The sequence below is a fragment of the Diospyros lotus genome, chromosome 6 (assembly GCF_014633365.1).
Source record: "Diospyros lotus cultivar Yz01 chromosome 6, ASM1463336v1, whole genome shotgun sequence".
Taxonomy (NCBI): domain Eukaryota; kingdom Viridiplantae; phylum Streptophyta; class Magnoliopsida; order Ericales; family Ebenaceae; genus Diospyros; species Diospyros lotus.
In genome coordinates this window covers 4,756,071-4,770,913 of record NC_068343.1, presented here as the reverse complement: position 1 = coordinate 4,770,913, position 14,843 = coordinate 4,756,071, and the positions used below count along the sequence as shown (strand labels likewise).

Genomic DNA, 14,843 nt, shown 5'->3' with positions numbered 1-14,843 from the left:
CAACTCGATCATGTGACCTTTTAAGTCAACAAAAAAAATTTTATCATTAAATGTTTAATGTATTATTAAAAAAATAAAAAGAAAATGTCACAGCATAATAATATTCTTAGCTAGAAGCGTGTGGCTGTGTTTATTCAAATGAATCAAATTGAAGATGACAGGTAAAAAATTTCATCTTACCTTGCAAGTTGTGGGGTTCTTATTGGGAAACAAAAAGATAGAACAAGCATACCATATAATGTTTCATAATTGATGCAGATTATGTGTGATTAAATCAGACTTAAGAGGTATCATAGTATATGTTTAACTCAAAAATCTGAGATATAGAGACATGCCCTGGCCTTCCCTTCATATGTAAATCCACTTTTATCGGTAGAAATCCTGAATATAAATGAAGGGTAGGAGGCGGCGTGGGCTAATTGTGCAGCATAAACCACACCACCTTGACAAGCACCAATGATGGCTAATGAAGAAGACCACTACAATTGTATCAAAACGGTTTAAAACATGTTTTTTTCTAACTCATCTATTCCACACGCTGCACCACTTTGTGCCGTCACGGCCTTAACAGCAGTTACATACTCAGCTGGGCTTCACTCTCCAGGAGCTGCAATCCCATCCCATGGAAACAAAAGCTTAGAAAAACACCAAGTAATCTCATGCTCATTTTCGAACGGCGTTGCTTCCTCCTCCTCCCCCTCCCCGTGGCGGTGCCTCATACCCACTAGCTGCACGATTAGGTGGCGTTGCAGACCCATAATGGGCATTGTTAGGAGGTGCCACCGGCCCTTGAGGATTACCAGCGCCTCTTGGTACATCGTATCCCACATTCTTGGCACTCAGTCCACTTTGTCCATCATATCCTGCTACCCGCATATCATAGCCAGGTCCCCATTGTCCATCATATCCAGGTCCCCTCTGAGAATCAAAACCGGCTCCTCTCTGAACATCATAACCAGGTCCTCTCTGAACATCATAGCCAGCTCCCCAGTGAGGCGCGTAGCCAGCTCCTCTCTGTCTCTGTGCATCATAATTGGGTCCCCCATAACCAGGTCCTCCTTGAGCATCATAACTCGGTCCTCTGTGTGCATCATAGCCAGGTCCCCGGGGCGCATCGTAGCCAGGTCCACGGGATGCATCGTAGCCAGCTCCTGCAGGAGTATGTGCAGATGGAGCACCAGCATGACCAGGAGTGCCACTGGCAGCAGCCCCAGAAGGGGGAGCACGTCCCTGTCATTCAAAATGCAAAATAATTTTGTAGCTCTAATTCTACTTCATCACTAAAACAGATTTACAGAGACCAAAAGTAATCCTCAAGCCATTGACAGTTACCCTAAGTCAAGCATGCAACAATTTAATGTCATTGGCTAGGTTAATCAGAAGATGGTTATTGGTTCAAGCAAGAAAGGCGACCCTGCTATTTCAGGATAAGGAAAGCAGAGAAAATGCCTCAAGCAGTTGATCTGTTAGCTTAGCTCCCCATCATGTCACCTTTTATCGAACTGTTAGCTCTCATAGTTGGACGGCATTAGTAGATTTGCTGGTGCCAGCAGTTATGTTTCTGCAAAGCCCAGATAAACTTAACCCTGAGGGTGCTAGTTTCTAGTTTCTAACTTGCTTTAACAGCTCAACAAGAAGATACAAGAAGGGGCAAGAGATTAACATTCCCGTATCACATCTGTCTCAAATGGTAATTACACATATTTCCACACCCACCTGCACCACAAGTTCATGAGGGAGCAGGGTTGACACCCATATTGTGCTTAGATCTCAAGCCGTAAACACATGTAGTTTACTGCCCCTTCTTTTCCATTCATTTTTATATTCTGGCACACAAGTTCCGGCAAGCATACTACGAAGGATCTTGTGCAGATTTAATCCCTTAACACTTTTAAGGTGCTAAGTCACCTCGTCTAACATGTCCAGATTCAAGTTCCTTTTTTTGTCAGGTAAAACCAGATACAAGTTCAAAACTACTGTAGGCATGTTCTATTATTTTTCCTTTTTCGTTTTTGAAGGAGATACTTCTTGGACACACCAAAGCAACATTTAACACACACAAGGATATTTATAACATGACCAGTCAGGCTTGTCCATCACTGAAACACAAGTACATTAGAAGATTGAGAAAAATTAGTCTGAAAGTATTTCTAAACAAAATAATACAAAATCACATCTACTAGACCTTTCTCTTTCAAACTTCTGATTTGAGAAGTTTTGGATGAGAATCTTGTGCCTTGTTTATAGCCAGATCTTTCTAAAATTGATATTAGGACTTTTTGTTCACACCTTACTTCTATAACATATAGAATTTAAAACAAGTATTTTTACTATTTTGATATATTAGAAAATTCAAATATTAAAAATAATAATGTGAAAATTAAATTGGACATTTAATGTCCATGAGACTCAAACTTGTGACCTTCCAGTCACAAAGATGCAATTTTACTATTGCTACCTAGGATCACCCTAATGTCAAAATTTAAATAAATAAATATTATTTTGAAGTATTACATGTCACGACCTTGGGTATTATAGGGGTCAAGCTGTAATTGAGTTACAATTACAGTTAGGGGGTATTTTTGTAATTCGGTTACAGCACATGAGTGTTGTTATTCTGTTATTTTCCCTTTTTGTCTTGTAACTTAGTTGGCTAAAGAGCTTTGTTTGATAGCTAAGTGAGGCTATATATATTGCCTCAGCTGTAGGAAGGGATTATGCATGAATTGATTAAAGAAAATTCTGATTCTCTCTATAATTCTCTCCCTTCTCCCTCTTGTTTCTCTCTATTGCTCTCCCTCATTTCTCTCTAATTTCTCTCCCATTCTTCTTCAATTTTCCCTCTAATACATTCTGCTCTTGACCTTAATTCAATTGAATCTTTCCGATTGCCCATTTCGGCCATTATGAACCCTAGGTTCATGACATTACATTTTATATTTTTGAAGTAAATGTTCACCTTTATATGGTCATAAAGTCTGAAAAGAAATCTAATGGAACACAACTTTATAGAAATTCATGTCAAATGCCTGGGAAAACAAAATCATTCACCTACATATGGTTATGAAAAAAAAAAAGTTCCAATTTTAAAACCCAATTCCTAATCTCTGATAGCTGATTAAATAATGTCTTTATAAATACACACAGCTACTATAAAACAATTCTTAATATTTGATTTCCTTTAACTTAAGGAAATCACTTAGCCTGTGATCAAAAACTTAAGTGAATTAGGGTGAAGATATCAACCTGCGAAGTACCATAGCTATCATCATAGGTGTTATGTCCCACGGGATAATGCCCAGAAACCTCGTTTTCATTGTACCCACTGCCACCATAAGGCCCACCTGAACATTTACAGTACAGGCGTTCAGGGAAAATTAAAAAGGATGAAGAAAAATAGTCCTGAAAGTATAAGGGAAGTTTTATCAAACTAGTAAAATACCAGTTCTTCTGTTGATGTTAGCAATGTTTGTCAACTCCGTTCGTAGCTTTTCAACCTCCCTGGCCATGTTCATATAGTCCTTCTCCATAACCTGTAGGGACTCAAGATGATCATTGTACAATTTCTTCTCATAGTCATAGGTGACCCTGCAAAAATCAGATCACAAAAGGTCAAATCCATCTCTAAAATAGTAATTTAAACTTTACAATTAGAAGCAACAAATGGTGACAGCTTCCAAAAATAGTTATGAGCTTCCTAATCTGCCTGCACCAAAAACCCACCACTACACCAATAAACTTACCAGTTTCATTTCAGTGGCTCTGTCATAAGTAAAAAAAAATTCTTTAACTAGCTCCAGAACACACCATAACAACCAGGTAATAAGTACCTGCAGTGCTGATACTCCTGCCTGAGGCTGTCAAGTTCCGACATTAAAGCAGGAATTTGCTGCACGTCTGAATGGGCCTTTTGAAGATCTTGGTTTAATTGTTGCGCCTTAGAAATTAGTTCCTGCCTTGCAACAACTAAGTTCTGGGCCTCAGCTCGCGCTTGTTGCAACTCCAACTTAACAGGTTCTGTTGCTTGAAGTTCAGCTTCCATCTTACCAATTTTATCCATAAGGTCCCTCATCTGCTGCTCTCTTTCAGTCTTCACAGCTCCTATCTGAGCATGCAACATCTGCAGCTCATGCTGTGCTGCAGCAAGTTCTTGTCTCAACGATCCATGGGTGGAAGCAAGCCTCTGGTTTTCGGTTGCAAGTTTCTGCATCTCCACGTGTTGTGCAGCAAGCTTCTGTTCCATAACTTCTGGATGCGGTAGCATGTCAAAAGGGGAGAAAGCACCAGCTTGCGGGTGCATTCCAGGACCAAATGCATCTGGGTGTATTATGCCAGGACCTGGATGAGGGCGTCTTAGATGTGGAGGTGGCATTCGACCTTTGCTTCCCATTTTAGCTTCCTAATTCAACCTGAGAACATTGACCATATCAGTTGATAGATGACAGAGTAGCAAAATGAGTAACCAATCACTGATTCTTATTGTAGACTCTCAAGAGAAAGAACAATAAAATACTTAAAACCAAATGTTTTGCTGCTGACAAATAGGCCCAAAAAAGTTTTGGCAAATGAATTTTCATTGTCTAATCCAACCAGTAAACAGAAAAAAGATTCTAGCTTCAATTCCTTCATTTTCTTTCCCTATCATTTTCAGTTCCTATCTCTTTTTTTTTTTTTTTTTTCATCCTCTGCAAAACTACATCACAACCATTTGGAATGGATCAAAATTGGGATCAAAACAAAGAAAGAACTGTAATTTAGACTGATTAACCAGCTAAAACACAGAGATTAAAGAATAGTAACCCAAAAATCAGATCAAAAGCGCATCTGCAGTGCCAATCAAGCCCGCGGCTTCCAACTTCAGAAACACGTATTCACATGCACCTTTCCGCATTAGGTGATATCAATCACGTGATTATTTTTCAGAAGCAAAACCCCAGAGAATCAAGACTGTTTGCTAAAAATCAACAACTATCTCAATCCAATCGAAACAATTTATTGAATTCCTCCCATTTCTCTTCTCTTCGATTTTCTTTGTTCACTCAAAACAAAGATCCAAAAGATATTGCTACGCAGTCTTAAATCATCGAAAAGCAAGTACTTCCGTAGAGCTGTTCAGCCACTGAATCGAAGATATGGAAAGAAAACTAACGGGATACAACCCCAAACGAACTAAATAAATTACAGGAAAAGCAGATGCCAAATTCAAGGTTTAGAAACGAATGAGAAAGAAACGAATGTTCACCAGAACCTTGAAATTCGACGGGGGCGAGCCGGGGAGGCGCGGCCGAGCCCGAATCACGAGCTTTTTCCTGACTCTCCTGACGAGATATAAACCCTAAGAGCGAGCGTTTAACCGATGAGAAAATAAAAAAGACAAAACACTGCTTGCAATGATGATAACTACACGCTCGTGACGTGAAGGAGGGACGGTTAGTGAAAATACGACGTCGTTACCTAACAAGGCCCATTACCAAGCCCACTTAATTTGAATTATGAGACCTGACAGATCAATCGGTTTTAGCCCAATATGTTCGAAGCCCATGTCTCCCTTTTCTTCTATTTTTCTTCCCTTTTCTTTTTTCTTCTATTATTATTATATATTACTAATGAATTTTCACTTAAATTTTTTTATATTTTTTTATATATGAGTCACCCAATTTAGTCTTTATTATTTTTTATTTTTCAAAGTTGAAATTATAAAAAATAAAATAAGAAAGGCCTTATCATAATTGCAAGAGTTAGTATGGTAACAAGAGAGTATAAATACATCTTATACCATTATATATGAGTCATGCTACAATTGTAGCACTTGATTGCAAGAACATATAGAACACAAAGCCCAAGGCATGCAATGCGAAGATTAATTTCTTATAATAATTACGACGTGAATTCTAATATTAAAATCACACTTCATCATGAATTATCTGAAGGACTGCTAATTCTGATATTGTGTCTCTGCTTTACTCAGCTTCACTCCCATTTACATATGGTCCTGTGGACATGCCTAAACTTGCAACTTAACATCACAAGTCCATCCATTCGCCTCAAGACAAAGCTCTCCACCAACACATAGCAGCCAAACTTCTTCCACGCTCCGCCGCTTGCGGCCTCTTCCACAATCTGCACCCTCACCTCTTTTTCCCCTCCGCCGCCCCCCCGTCTTGTCTCCTCCACCCACTTCATCTTCTCAACCACCGCCGAACTCAGACCCAAAGCCTCTCCACGTCTCGCCGGCCACCGACCATGACCTTCGACCCTAAACCAAACCAACCCATCATCGTCAACATCTCCATAGCCTCTTACAGCTTCAACCCCACAAACCAGAACCGATTCCCTCTGCACAACTGCACTCGCATTCACAGTATTACCTCCATTGCTTTCATTTTCACATGAATATATCTCTTCCCACCACTGCTCAAGCGTCATCTCGTACACCATAGATTTTCTCGCTTCTTCTCGATCCACGTTGCCTAATTGGTCCTTTACGAACACGAACGGGCAGTACCATTTTGCCACGACTACCGGAGGAGAACACTTGTAATACGCTGGAAAGTTCCGTCCGGGGAGCTGCATTTGGGCACGGGTGTTGAGGCCTCGAGCTTCTCTCAGCTGCAGCGAAGTGGAGATGTAGAGCTCCCATCCTTTTCTCCTCAGGAATTTCGGGGGAAAGCCATCTCCGGCGACGGACTCGGCGTAGAATCCGCCGCCCTTGCAATGGCGGCGAATCTCAAACTGTTGGTATATGTCCCTGTGATTGAACTGCTTTGGCCTTAGATCTCGTACGACGTCAGGAAAGCAGCATCCGGCTACATCGTCTTCCCTCGAACATGTGATTGCGTAGCCCTTGTACTTGCCAGAGGCTCTGATGGCGTAGTAGCGGTTGGAAGACAGTGGCTGATCTAGAACCGGGATAAACCAAAGCTTCGTCTCCGACGGGTCGTCGTGTTCCGACAAGTGAACCACCTTTAGAATCCGGTCTTGAGGAAGCGGCAGCTTCGAGATTTTCTTCTTCTTGCATAGACCCCAGCAGAAGTAGTCTCTTTCATCTGCTTCTTCGTCTGTAACAATTAGATAGCCCGAACATGGATCCGGCGGCGGTTGCTCCGAACGAGCGTCGGGGAAGTTCCGGTACAGTGACAGCGGCCTTGTCACGTACATCTCCGACGTCTCTCTATCTCCGGCTACGAATGTTGAGATTAGAAAACTATGCTTGATTGCGTTCTTGCCTTATGAATGAAGACAAGATTAAAGGCGGCTCGACTTTTGATCAATAATCGCAACAAAAGTGCAGACACATGAGTAGATAACATCAATCAAACATGAAGCTTTCTGCTTTCGTGCTTTAAGGTTCTGATAAGAATTACACTTAAAAAGATGAGCACTAATTCAAAAAGAAAAAGAGAAAGTTGGTCATGCATCTATTTTACATAATAATTCATTTTTAAATAATATTTTATTTTTTCTTCATTTGATGATGGGAAAATTATAGTCACTGCCCTTCAATATAAGATAGCATATAATAATATAAAGTAATTATTAGTTGGTTTAATTAATTATATTACTGCAAATCAAATTTAATTATCAATATATATTTATTCAACATGAATAAAATGACAAGAGATATGAGTCTGGCTGCACTCTCACCCTGCAATTAAAACATAATAAGAACAAATCATAATAAAATTTTTATATTTGTTTTATTTTAGTGAGAGATTTATACTCGCCAGTGTACGAGTGCAGTTGTAGTCCAAATTTAAATTTATATTTTCTGGATGAATCCAGGTCGTCCACTGAGAGATTTATTTATAGCAAAAGAAAAAGAATGTCACACACACGCACACGCATTTGGACAAATTGGAAACAAGGTTTTTTTATGAGTTTTTTTTAGACAACAGATACTAGAAAATAAAGTAAGGCAAAAATTGAAATAAACATTAAACGTAAAAATATGAATTTGGATAGTGCTTGAGTTAAGACAATTTCAGTACCAACCCGTTGATTCCCAAATTTTAGCATAAAAAATTAACAACATTAATTTAATTTCAGATATGAAGGTTTGTTATTAAATGCAATTAGAGATGATGATAGTTCTAGATTAAGCAATCCCCATACATGATATGCGATATTCTAATTTAAGCAACCACCATAAATCCAATTGCAATTAATACACAAAACAACTAAATTAATCATCTGGGTTTAGGTATGATAGCGTTTCCAGTTCTAGTAACTCTCATACATGGCATGAAAGCTCTAAGTTAGGCTTACGCTCCAATCCAAACCTAGTGATTTTTTAATAATTAATACACACTCATACTGAAATTTAAATTAATGTTACTTATTTAAAGTGCAGCTTTCTTTGGGAATCATTGGCGTTGAACACTGTTCTTGCCTTAACCCAAGATTAGATTTAACTACTCATTTTTATTTGAAAGTTAATTGACATAAATTTAAATGACGTAATTTAAATAACAGAATTTAAATGACAAGAAATTTAAAAGCATAAACTAACCGGCCATTTAGGCGGTGGATAATTAAATGACAAGAATTAAAATTGCAGAAATTTAAAGGCATAAACTAACCGGCCATTTAGGCGGTGAATAATTAAATGACAAGAATTAAAATTGCAGAAATTTAAAGGCACAAATTAACCGGCCATTTAGGCGGTGAATAATAAAGTAATAATAAATGACATAAGAATTTAAAAGAAGAAAGAAAAAAAGGAAGATTATAAGAGAAAGTACTAAAGAAAATGAGAAAGAACAAGAACAATTCTCAAAGAGATAATTATAAGGAAACAACTAAACTTTTATTCAAGAATAATAATCACACTTACAAATGCAATCGAGTGAGCTATTTATAGGCCACAAGATGCAATACAAACCACACAATTTCAATTATTCAATTAGACATAATTATATCTAATGGGCACTCACACACTTAAAGTTAAATGGATTTTAGCTATAATACACACCTAATATTAAATGAATTTTAGCTAAAATACATACCTAATAAAGCATTCATAAAGTTAAATGGATTTTAGCTATAATATCCACCTAATAGTTAAATGGATTTTAGCTAAAAAACACACCTAATAAAGCTCTCACATAAAAAATAAAAATAAATTTCTATAAATTGATTTTTAATCTTCATTAGGATTAAAAATAATCCTTGGGCCTTCTCCAAATAATATCTTACATGGGTTGCTCAAATTGGGCCTTAATTCTTCATGGGCTTGAATTCTTCATGGACTTTAATTTTTCATGGGTTTGATTTCTTCATGGACTTTAAGTCTTCATGGGCTTGAATTCTTCATGCCTAAAAAAAACAAAAATAATTTAATGTTATTAATAAATTATATATTATATATATGTATTACACATGGCACATATATATATTAGATTATATTATATATATATTACATGCATGCATATAATGATATATATGTATTATATATAATTTTATATATTATTATTATTTACTTTAGAACTTCATTTCATTCAGCTTTCAATTTAAATTTACATATAACCATAAAATATATATTAATATCTAATTTAAACCATATTTAAGATCGAAAGAAGGGTATAATTATAACAAATTTTTTACAAAATTAACCACTAATCAGAGCCCCATCCTGCTTGCATGCTCACGTCGGGTATTCATTCATTTATGGATAATGCTATTCGGCCAGAAGTAGTGCCCGAAGAAGTGTCATCCCAGAAGGAAATTACAATTTCACCCATACTCCAATTGACACAAATACCCCTGTTCTAATTTCAGTATTCCCTTCCATCGACGCTCAGTCTCTTACTCTCCTCTCTTCTCTCTCACTTTCTCTCTCTGTGTTCTCTCTTGTTCTACCCTATCCATTGCAAAATATCTCACTCTTCTCACTATCTTCTCCCTCACTTGCTCCCTTTTGTTTTCTCTAGCTCGACCTTCCCCATGGCTGAAAGACAAATCGGTCGTAGTGCGAGCCTTCTTCTCGGATCGAAGAAGGGTCGTCTTCTTTCGCCCGTGTGACTTCATCTCCAGCCCTCTCTCGATCTCTTTCGCTCTGAGGCACTCTCACGTCTCCATTATCTTAGATCTATAAGGAGGGAGGTAAGTCTTTTAGATATTTTAGTCATCAGCACATCTACGCGTTTTTTGGGTTTGGCCGAGACTTTAATGTTAGATCTAGGGAGATTGGGCCGTTGGATCTTGCTGATTTTTGGGTATGTTGGTTGATGGGCCCTTGGCTATCGGGTGGTCACCTCTGATCGCCGGAAACCACCGGTGACGGTGGCCGGTGGTGGCTGTCAGTGTATTTTTAAATTTGACCAAAAATTAAAAATCAGATCTACTAAAATCTAACCGTTAAATATGTCCTATTTTTTTGTATGTTATCTCTCTTAACTTAGTGTTTGTGATGGTAGGCTCTGATCGTAGTAAGCTTCAACCAGCAATGGTCGTCGGCGGCGTTGGTGGCGGCAAATACATACATACATATTTTTACATATTCTGTTTTGTAATTATTTTAATTTATATTGTAAATATTGATATTGATATTTAATTATGAATTTGTATTGAAGATGTTGAAGTTAATATTGAATTTTTATTTAATTTGTGATATTTGAATATTGTGAAAGTTAAAATTAAATTGATTTGTATTTATTCTGTAAATTTTTGAATTAAAATTATTAAGTTTATTGAAGAATTGAATGGTAAGTAGTTTTGGTTAATTTTATTTGAAATTATTAATGTGTAGATATATTTTAATTTATATTAAATAAAGTTTAATATTGAATTTGTATTGAATTGGTGGTATTTGTTTTGTGAATTTTTAAATTAAAATTATTAAGTTTAGTTAAGAATTGAATGGTAAGTGGTTATTGTTAATTTTATTTGAATTTAGATATTTATTAATGTTTATATATATTTTAAATTTATATTAAATAAAATTTAAAAAAAATCAAATAATTTCATGTGATGCATAGAGATTGAGTTGTACCTTTTTAATTTTTTTTAATCAAATGGAGAAACACCACGGGAAGTACTAATTGTTCAAAAATGTGTTCATTTGAGTTTAGTTTTATTTTAATTTATCAAACAAATTATGCATTTCTCTTAATTGAAATTTTTATTCTTTTAAAAATTGTATTTAGTACTAAGATTCATAAATTATAGATATATATATATAATGAGTATTACTAAATCATAAAAAATATAAAATGAAAGACTTTTTGTAAATAATAGACTTACCAACTCATTCCCCACTTTGATGGTAGAGTAAATGAAAAAAATATTCCTTACAAATACTTCTTGTGTTTTGGTAAATGAAAAAAAAAAATTAATTAAAAACATCTTTTGCTTGATTTAAAGTAAGAGAATTAGGAATTATTTTTTAAAAAAAAAAAAAAAGATGAATCCAATTGGTGGATGTGAATATGAATTGAGCCATGTTAAGTGATTTTTTTTTTTTTTGTACGAGTAATTTTTTTTTTTTAAATGTATAATACATTAAGTGTTTATTTACTGTATATAATTACATCATTTACAAAAAAAACATTTCTACTATTAATTTTCAGATTAATAAAAATTTAAATTTAACTTCATACACATTAATAAATATAAATTTAAATTTAATATTAAGCTAATTTTAAAATATATATATAAATTAATAAATATTTAAATTTAAATAAAATTAACAATAACTACATAGCATTCAATTCAAATATTCACAAAACAAATACAAACAATCTAAATTTATTAACATTTAAATTTAAACCAATTCAATTTAATTTTAACCTTCACAATATTTAAATATCACCAATTCAATACAAATTCAATATTAACTTCAACATCTTCAACACAAATTCATAATTAAATATTAACATTTACAATATAAATTAAAATAATTACAAAAGAGAAAAGAAAATATATAAATATATGTATATATGTAACAGTCGCCACCAATGCCTCCGACGACCACCACCAGCCGAAGCTTCTCACGATCAGAGCCTACCATCAGAAACACCAAGTCAAGAGCTTCAACATACAAAAAAATAGGACAAATTTAATGGTTAGATTTTAGTAGATCTGAGTTTTAATTTTAGGCCAAACTTAAAAATATACTGCCAGCCACCACCGGCCATCGTAGCCGGTCGTTTCCAGCGATCAGAGATAACCACCCGATACCCAATGGCCCATCAACCAACATACCCAAAAACCAGCAAGATCAAACGGCCGAAACTCCGTAGATCTAAGCTTAAAATTTCAGCCAAACCCAAAACCCATTTAAACACACTGCCAGTCACCACCGGCCACCATGGCCGGTGGTTTCCGGCGATCCGAGGCAACCACCCAACACTCTTATGCCCATTGACAAACATACCCAAAAACCAACAAGATCCAACGGCCAAATCTCGATAGATCTAAGTTTAAATCTTCGACCAAACCCAACACTCACATATACCTTTGCTGAAAATCATTTTTTGTAAAACTAAAGACATACCTCATTGTAGATCGGACAAGGATCGAGCCAAGGGATGCTAAAGATACTGTAACAGGGGCTGGAGAGCAAGAGATGGTCGTAATGAGCCTAAGGGAGACTGGAGGCTCGGTCGAACGCACAGGAGAGAAAGAGATGGCCTTAACAAGAGGAATGGAGGAACAAGCCTCTTCGAAGGGGAGCATGGGTCAGGCAGAGAATATATGAGAGTGAGAGAGAGAGAGAAGGGGGGTTGTGAGAGAGAGAAAGAAGAGAATGAGAAGATAGTGAGAGATTGGGCCAAATCTCCGGGAAAAGTTGGGATGGGTCAGGCAGAGAGAGAGAGAAAATAATTTGAAATTTGAAATTTCAACCACCCTCACTTCATTGAAAATATCGCGATATTTTGGAGGTAATTTCGCAATATCTATGGGGTGGCACTTCTTCGGGCATCACTTCTGGCCGAATAGCATTATCCTTCATTTATTATGATTAGGTTGAGTCTTTGTTCCAAGACTTCATGCAACCACGTAACTATTTGCAAAACATTTGACAACTCAAATAGTTAACCTGTGGAGCAGTGCTACTTTGCCTACTAACAAATCAATTGAGGGAGCTACCAAATAGTGTTAAAAGATTAAAATACCCTTGTCCTAATTAAAAATTTTCAAAAGCTACCACTACTTTGTTAATTGCTCTCTCTTCTCTCCATGATCGTTGATGCAACCATCGACTATCATTGCCTTCACCTTGTCATCTCGCTGTCATTACCTCGCCTTATTGCCTTTTCTATCACTGTTGAGGCGATGCAACAACGATCAAAAAGAAGAGACGACGACGACGAGGTAAGGTAATGGCAGTAAGGTAAAGACAACGACAGTCGATGGTTGTATCAATGGCCATAGTAAGGCAATAATAACTTTTAAAAATTTGTAATTAGAGTGAGGACATTTTGATATTTTTGACATTTTTTAGTGAGCCATTCTCGTTGCTTTGCTGGGAAAAGTAAATTAATTATAATGAGTCTGTGACTTAGATTAGAGGTGTTCAAAAAAATCGGTTAACTGCGAAAATCAGCCAAACCACACCACACTGAACCACGCAGTTTTATTGGATGAGCGGTTTGGTGCGGTTTAAAAAAAAATTACAAACCGCAGTTTGTAGTTTAAAAATTGACATTTCGGTTTTAAACTGAACCGCCCGAATAATATTTTAATAATAAAATAAAATATAAAAGGGCACATAACCCTAATCACTTCCAATTTCAAGTCTTTTGTTTCTTCTCTCTACCCACTTCCCAACGCCGCATGCCTCCAACCCACCAAGGACTCAAAGAGGATTCGATCTGCAATCTCATTAGCAGCAGCTGTCTCGTATCACCAGGATAATAATTCCCTATTGATGGAGTTACCCAATCAGGAGCAATAATAGATGATGCTTGCAACTGTTCCTCTGTGTGTGGGGTTTCAGATTCTTCTACAATTGATAGCTGGGAAAATTCTTCTTGAAGAGCATGTGCAATGATCTTATCATTCTCTATGCTACACTCTGTACTGTAATTATTTACTTTCTGTATTGTTCATGAGAAATGTTCATGCCACAGGAGTAATAGAAATTCTGGTAGTAAATTTCAGATCTGTTCTTCTGTTTTCTTAGACTTTCTAGTTAAAAGATTAATGCAAGATCAGTGTAATGTGTTTGTTATTTGCTTTGTTTGTAAACATGTGGATTTGGAATTGATGTTTCAGGTTATTGGTTACTTGCTTTGTTTGTGCGCAGAGCAGCCAATATATTTTGGTTTTAGATATGTGTTTGTTGCTCTGTCAATATTACATCAAATTGCGAAAATTGTAGTGCGGTTTGGTGCGATTTTTGTAGACCAAACCAAATCGTGCAGTTTGGTTTGATGGTAAATCGCACATATAATTTAACGTGTTAAAATAAGTTTAAATCGTCCAAATCGCATCGTGAACACCCCTAACTTAGATTAACTTTCAAGCCGTCAGTCAAAGCAGTCCACTGTGTCCCAGCAGCAGGTGCAGCAAATCTTAGTTACAAGCTATGCTTCGCTTCAAATTTGCCACGTGGAACGACAAAATAAAAAATGCAGAATCGAATTCCACCAGGGCACGTCAACCGCCAATGAACTAATTCAAACCGAACTGACGTGGAATTAGGGCGGTCCTGTCGCTGACGTGTCACAGTTAAATTCGCCAGAGCCTGAAAGGATTCTCCACGAAACTCGCAGCTACAGTGTCGGCCTGAACAGCGACCCCTTGCCCCAAGGATCACTGCAGATATAGATGGTAGGCAGTTTTAATTTGTATAGCCAAACACGCCCTTAATTACTCTCCATTGACTTTTCAAAGCTCAT

The 14,843-nt window shown here is 36.6% G+C and overlaps 2 protein-coding genes across 3 annotated transcripts; both read right to left on the bottom strand.

Annotated features, from left to right (window-relative positions):
* Positions 1-236: 236 nt before the first annotated feature.
* On the bottom strand, positions 237-5,396 carry LOC127804243 (protein FLX-like 2). 2 transcript variants are annotated; one of them, XM_052341066.1, is made up of 5 exons: positions 5,249-5,396; positions 3,831-4,409; positions 3,443-3,588; positions 3,247-3,344; positions 237-1,230 (listed from the first exon to the last, which is right to left on the bottom strand). In XM_052341066.1, the coding sequence occupies exons 2-5, from the start codon at positions 4,388-4,390 to the stop codon at positions 664-666; spliced, it is 1,371 nt and encodes a 456-aa protein (XP_052197026.1). In that variant the 5' UTR covers positions 4,391-4,409; positions 5,249-5,396; the 3' UTR covers positions 237-663. The 2 variants fall into 2 exon arrangements, with proteins under 2 accessions (XP_052197026.1, XP_052197025.1); XM_052341065.1 differs by having other exon boundaries at positions 5,243-5,390.
* A 306-nt stretch (positions 5,397-5,702) lies between these two features.
* Positions 5,703-7,278, bottom strand: LOC127804085 (uncharacterized). The gene has a single exon (XM_052340811.1). It carries the CDS (start codon positions 7,156-7,158, stop codon positions 5,971-5,973), a length of 1,188 nt encoding a protein of 395 aa, XP_052196771.1. The 5' UTR covers positions 7,159-7,278; the 3' UTR covers positions 5,703-5,970.
* Between the last annotated feature and the right edge of the window lie 7,565 nt (positions 7,279-14,843).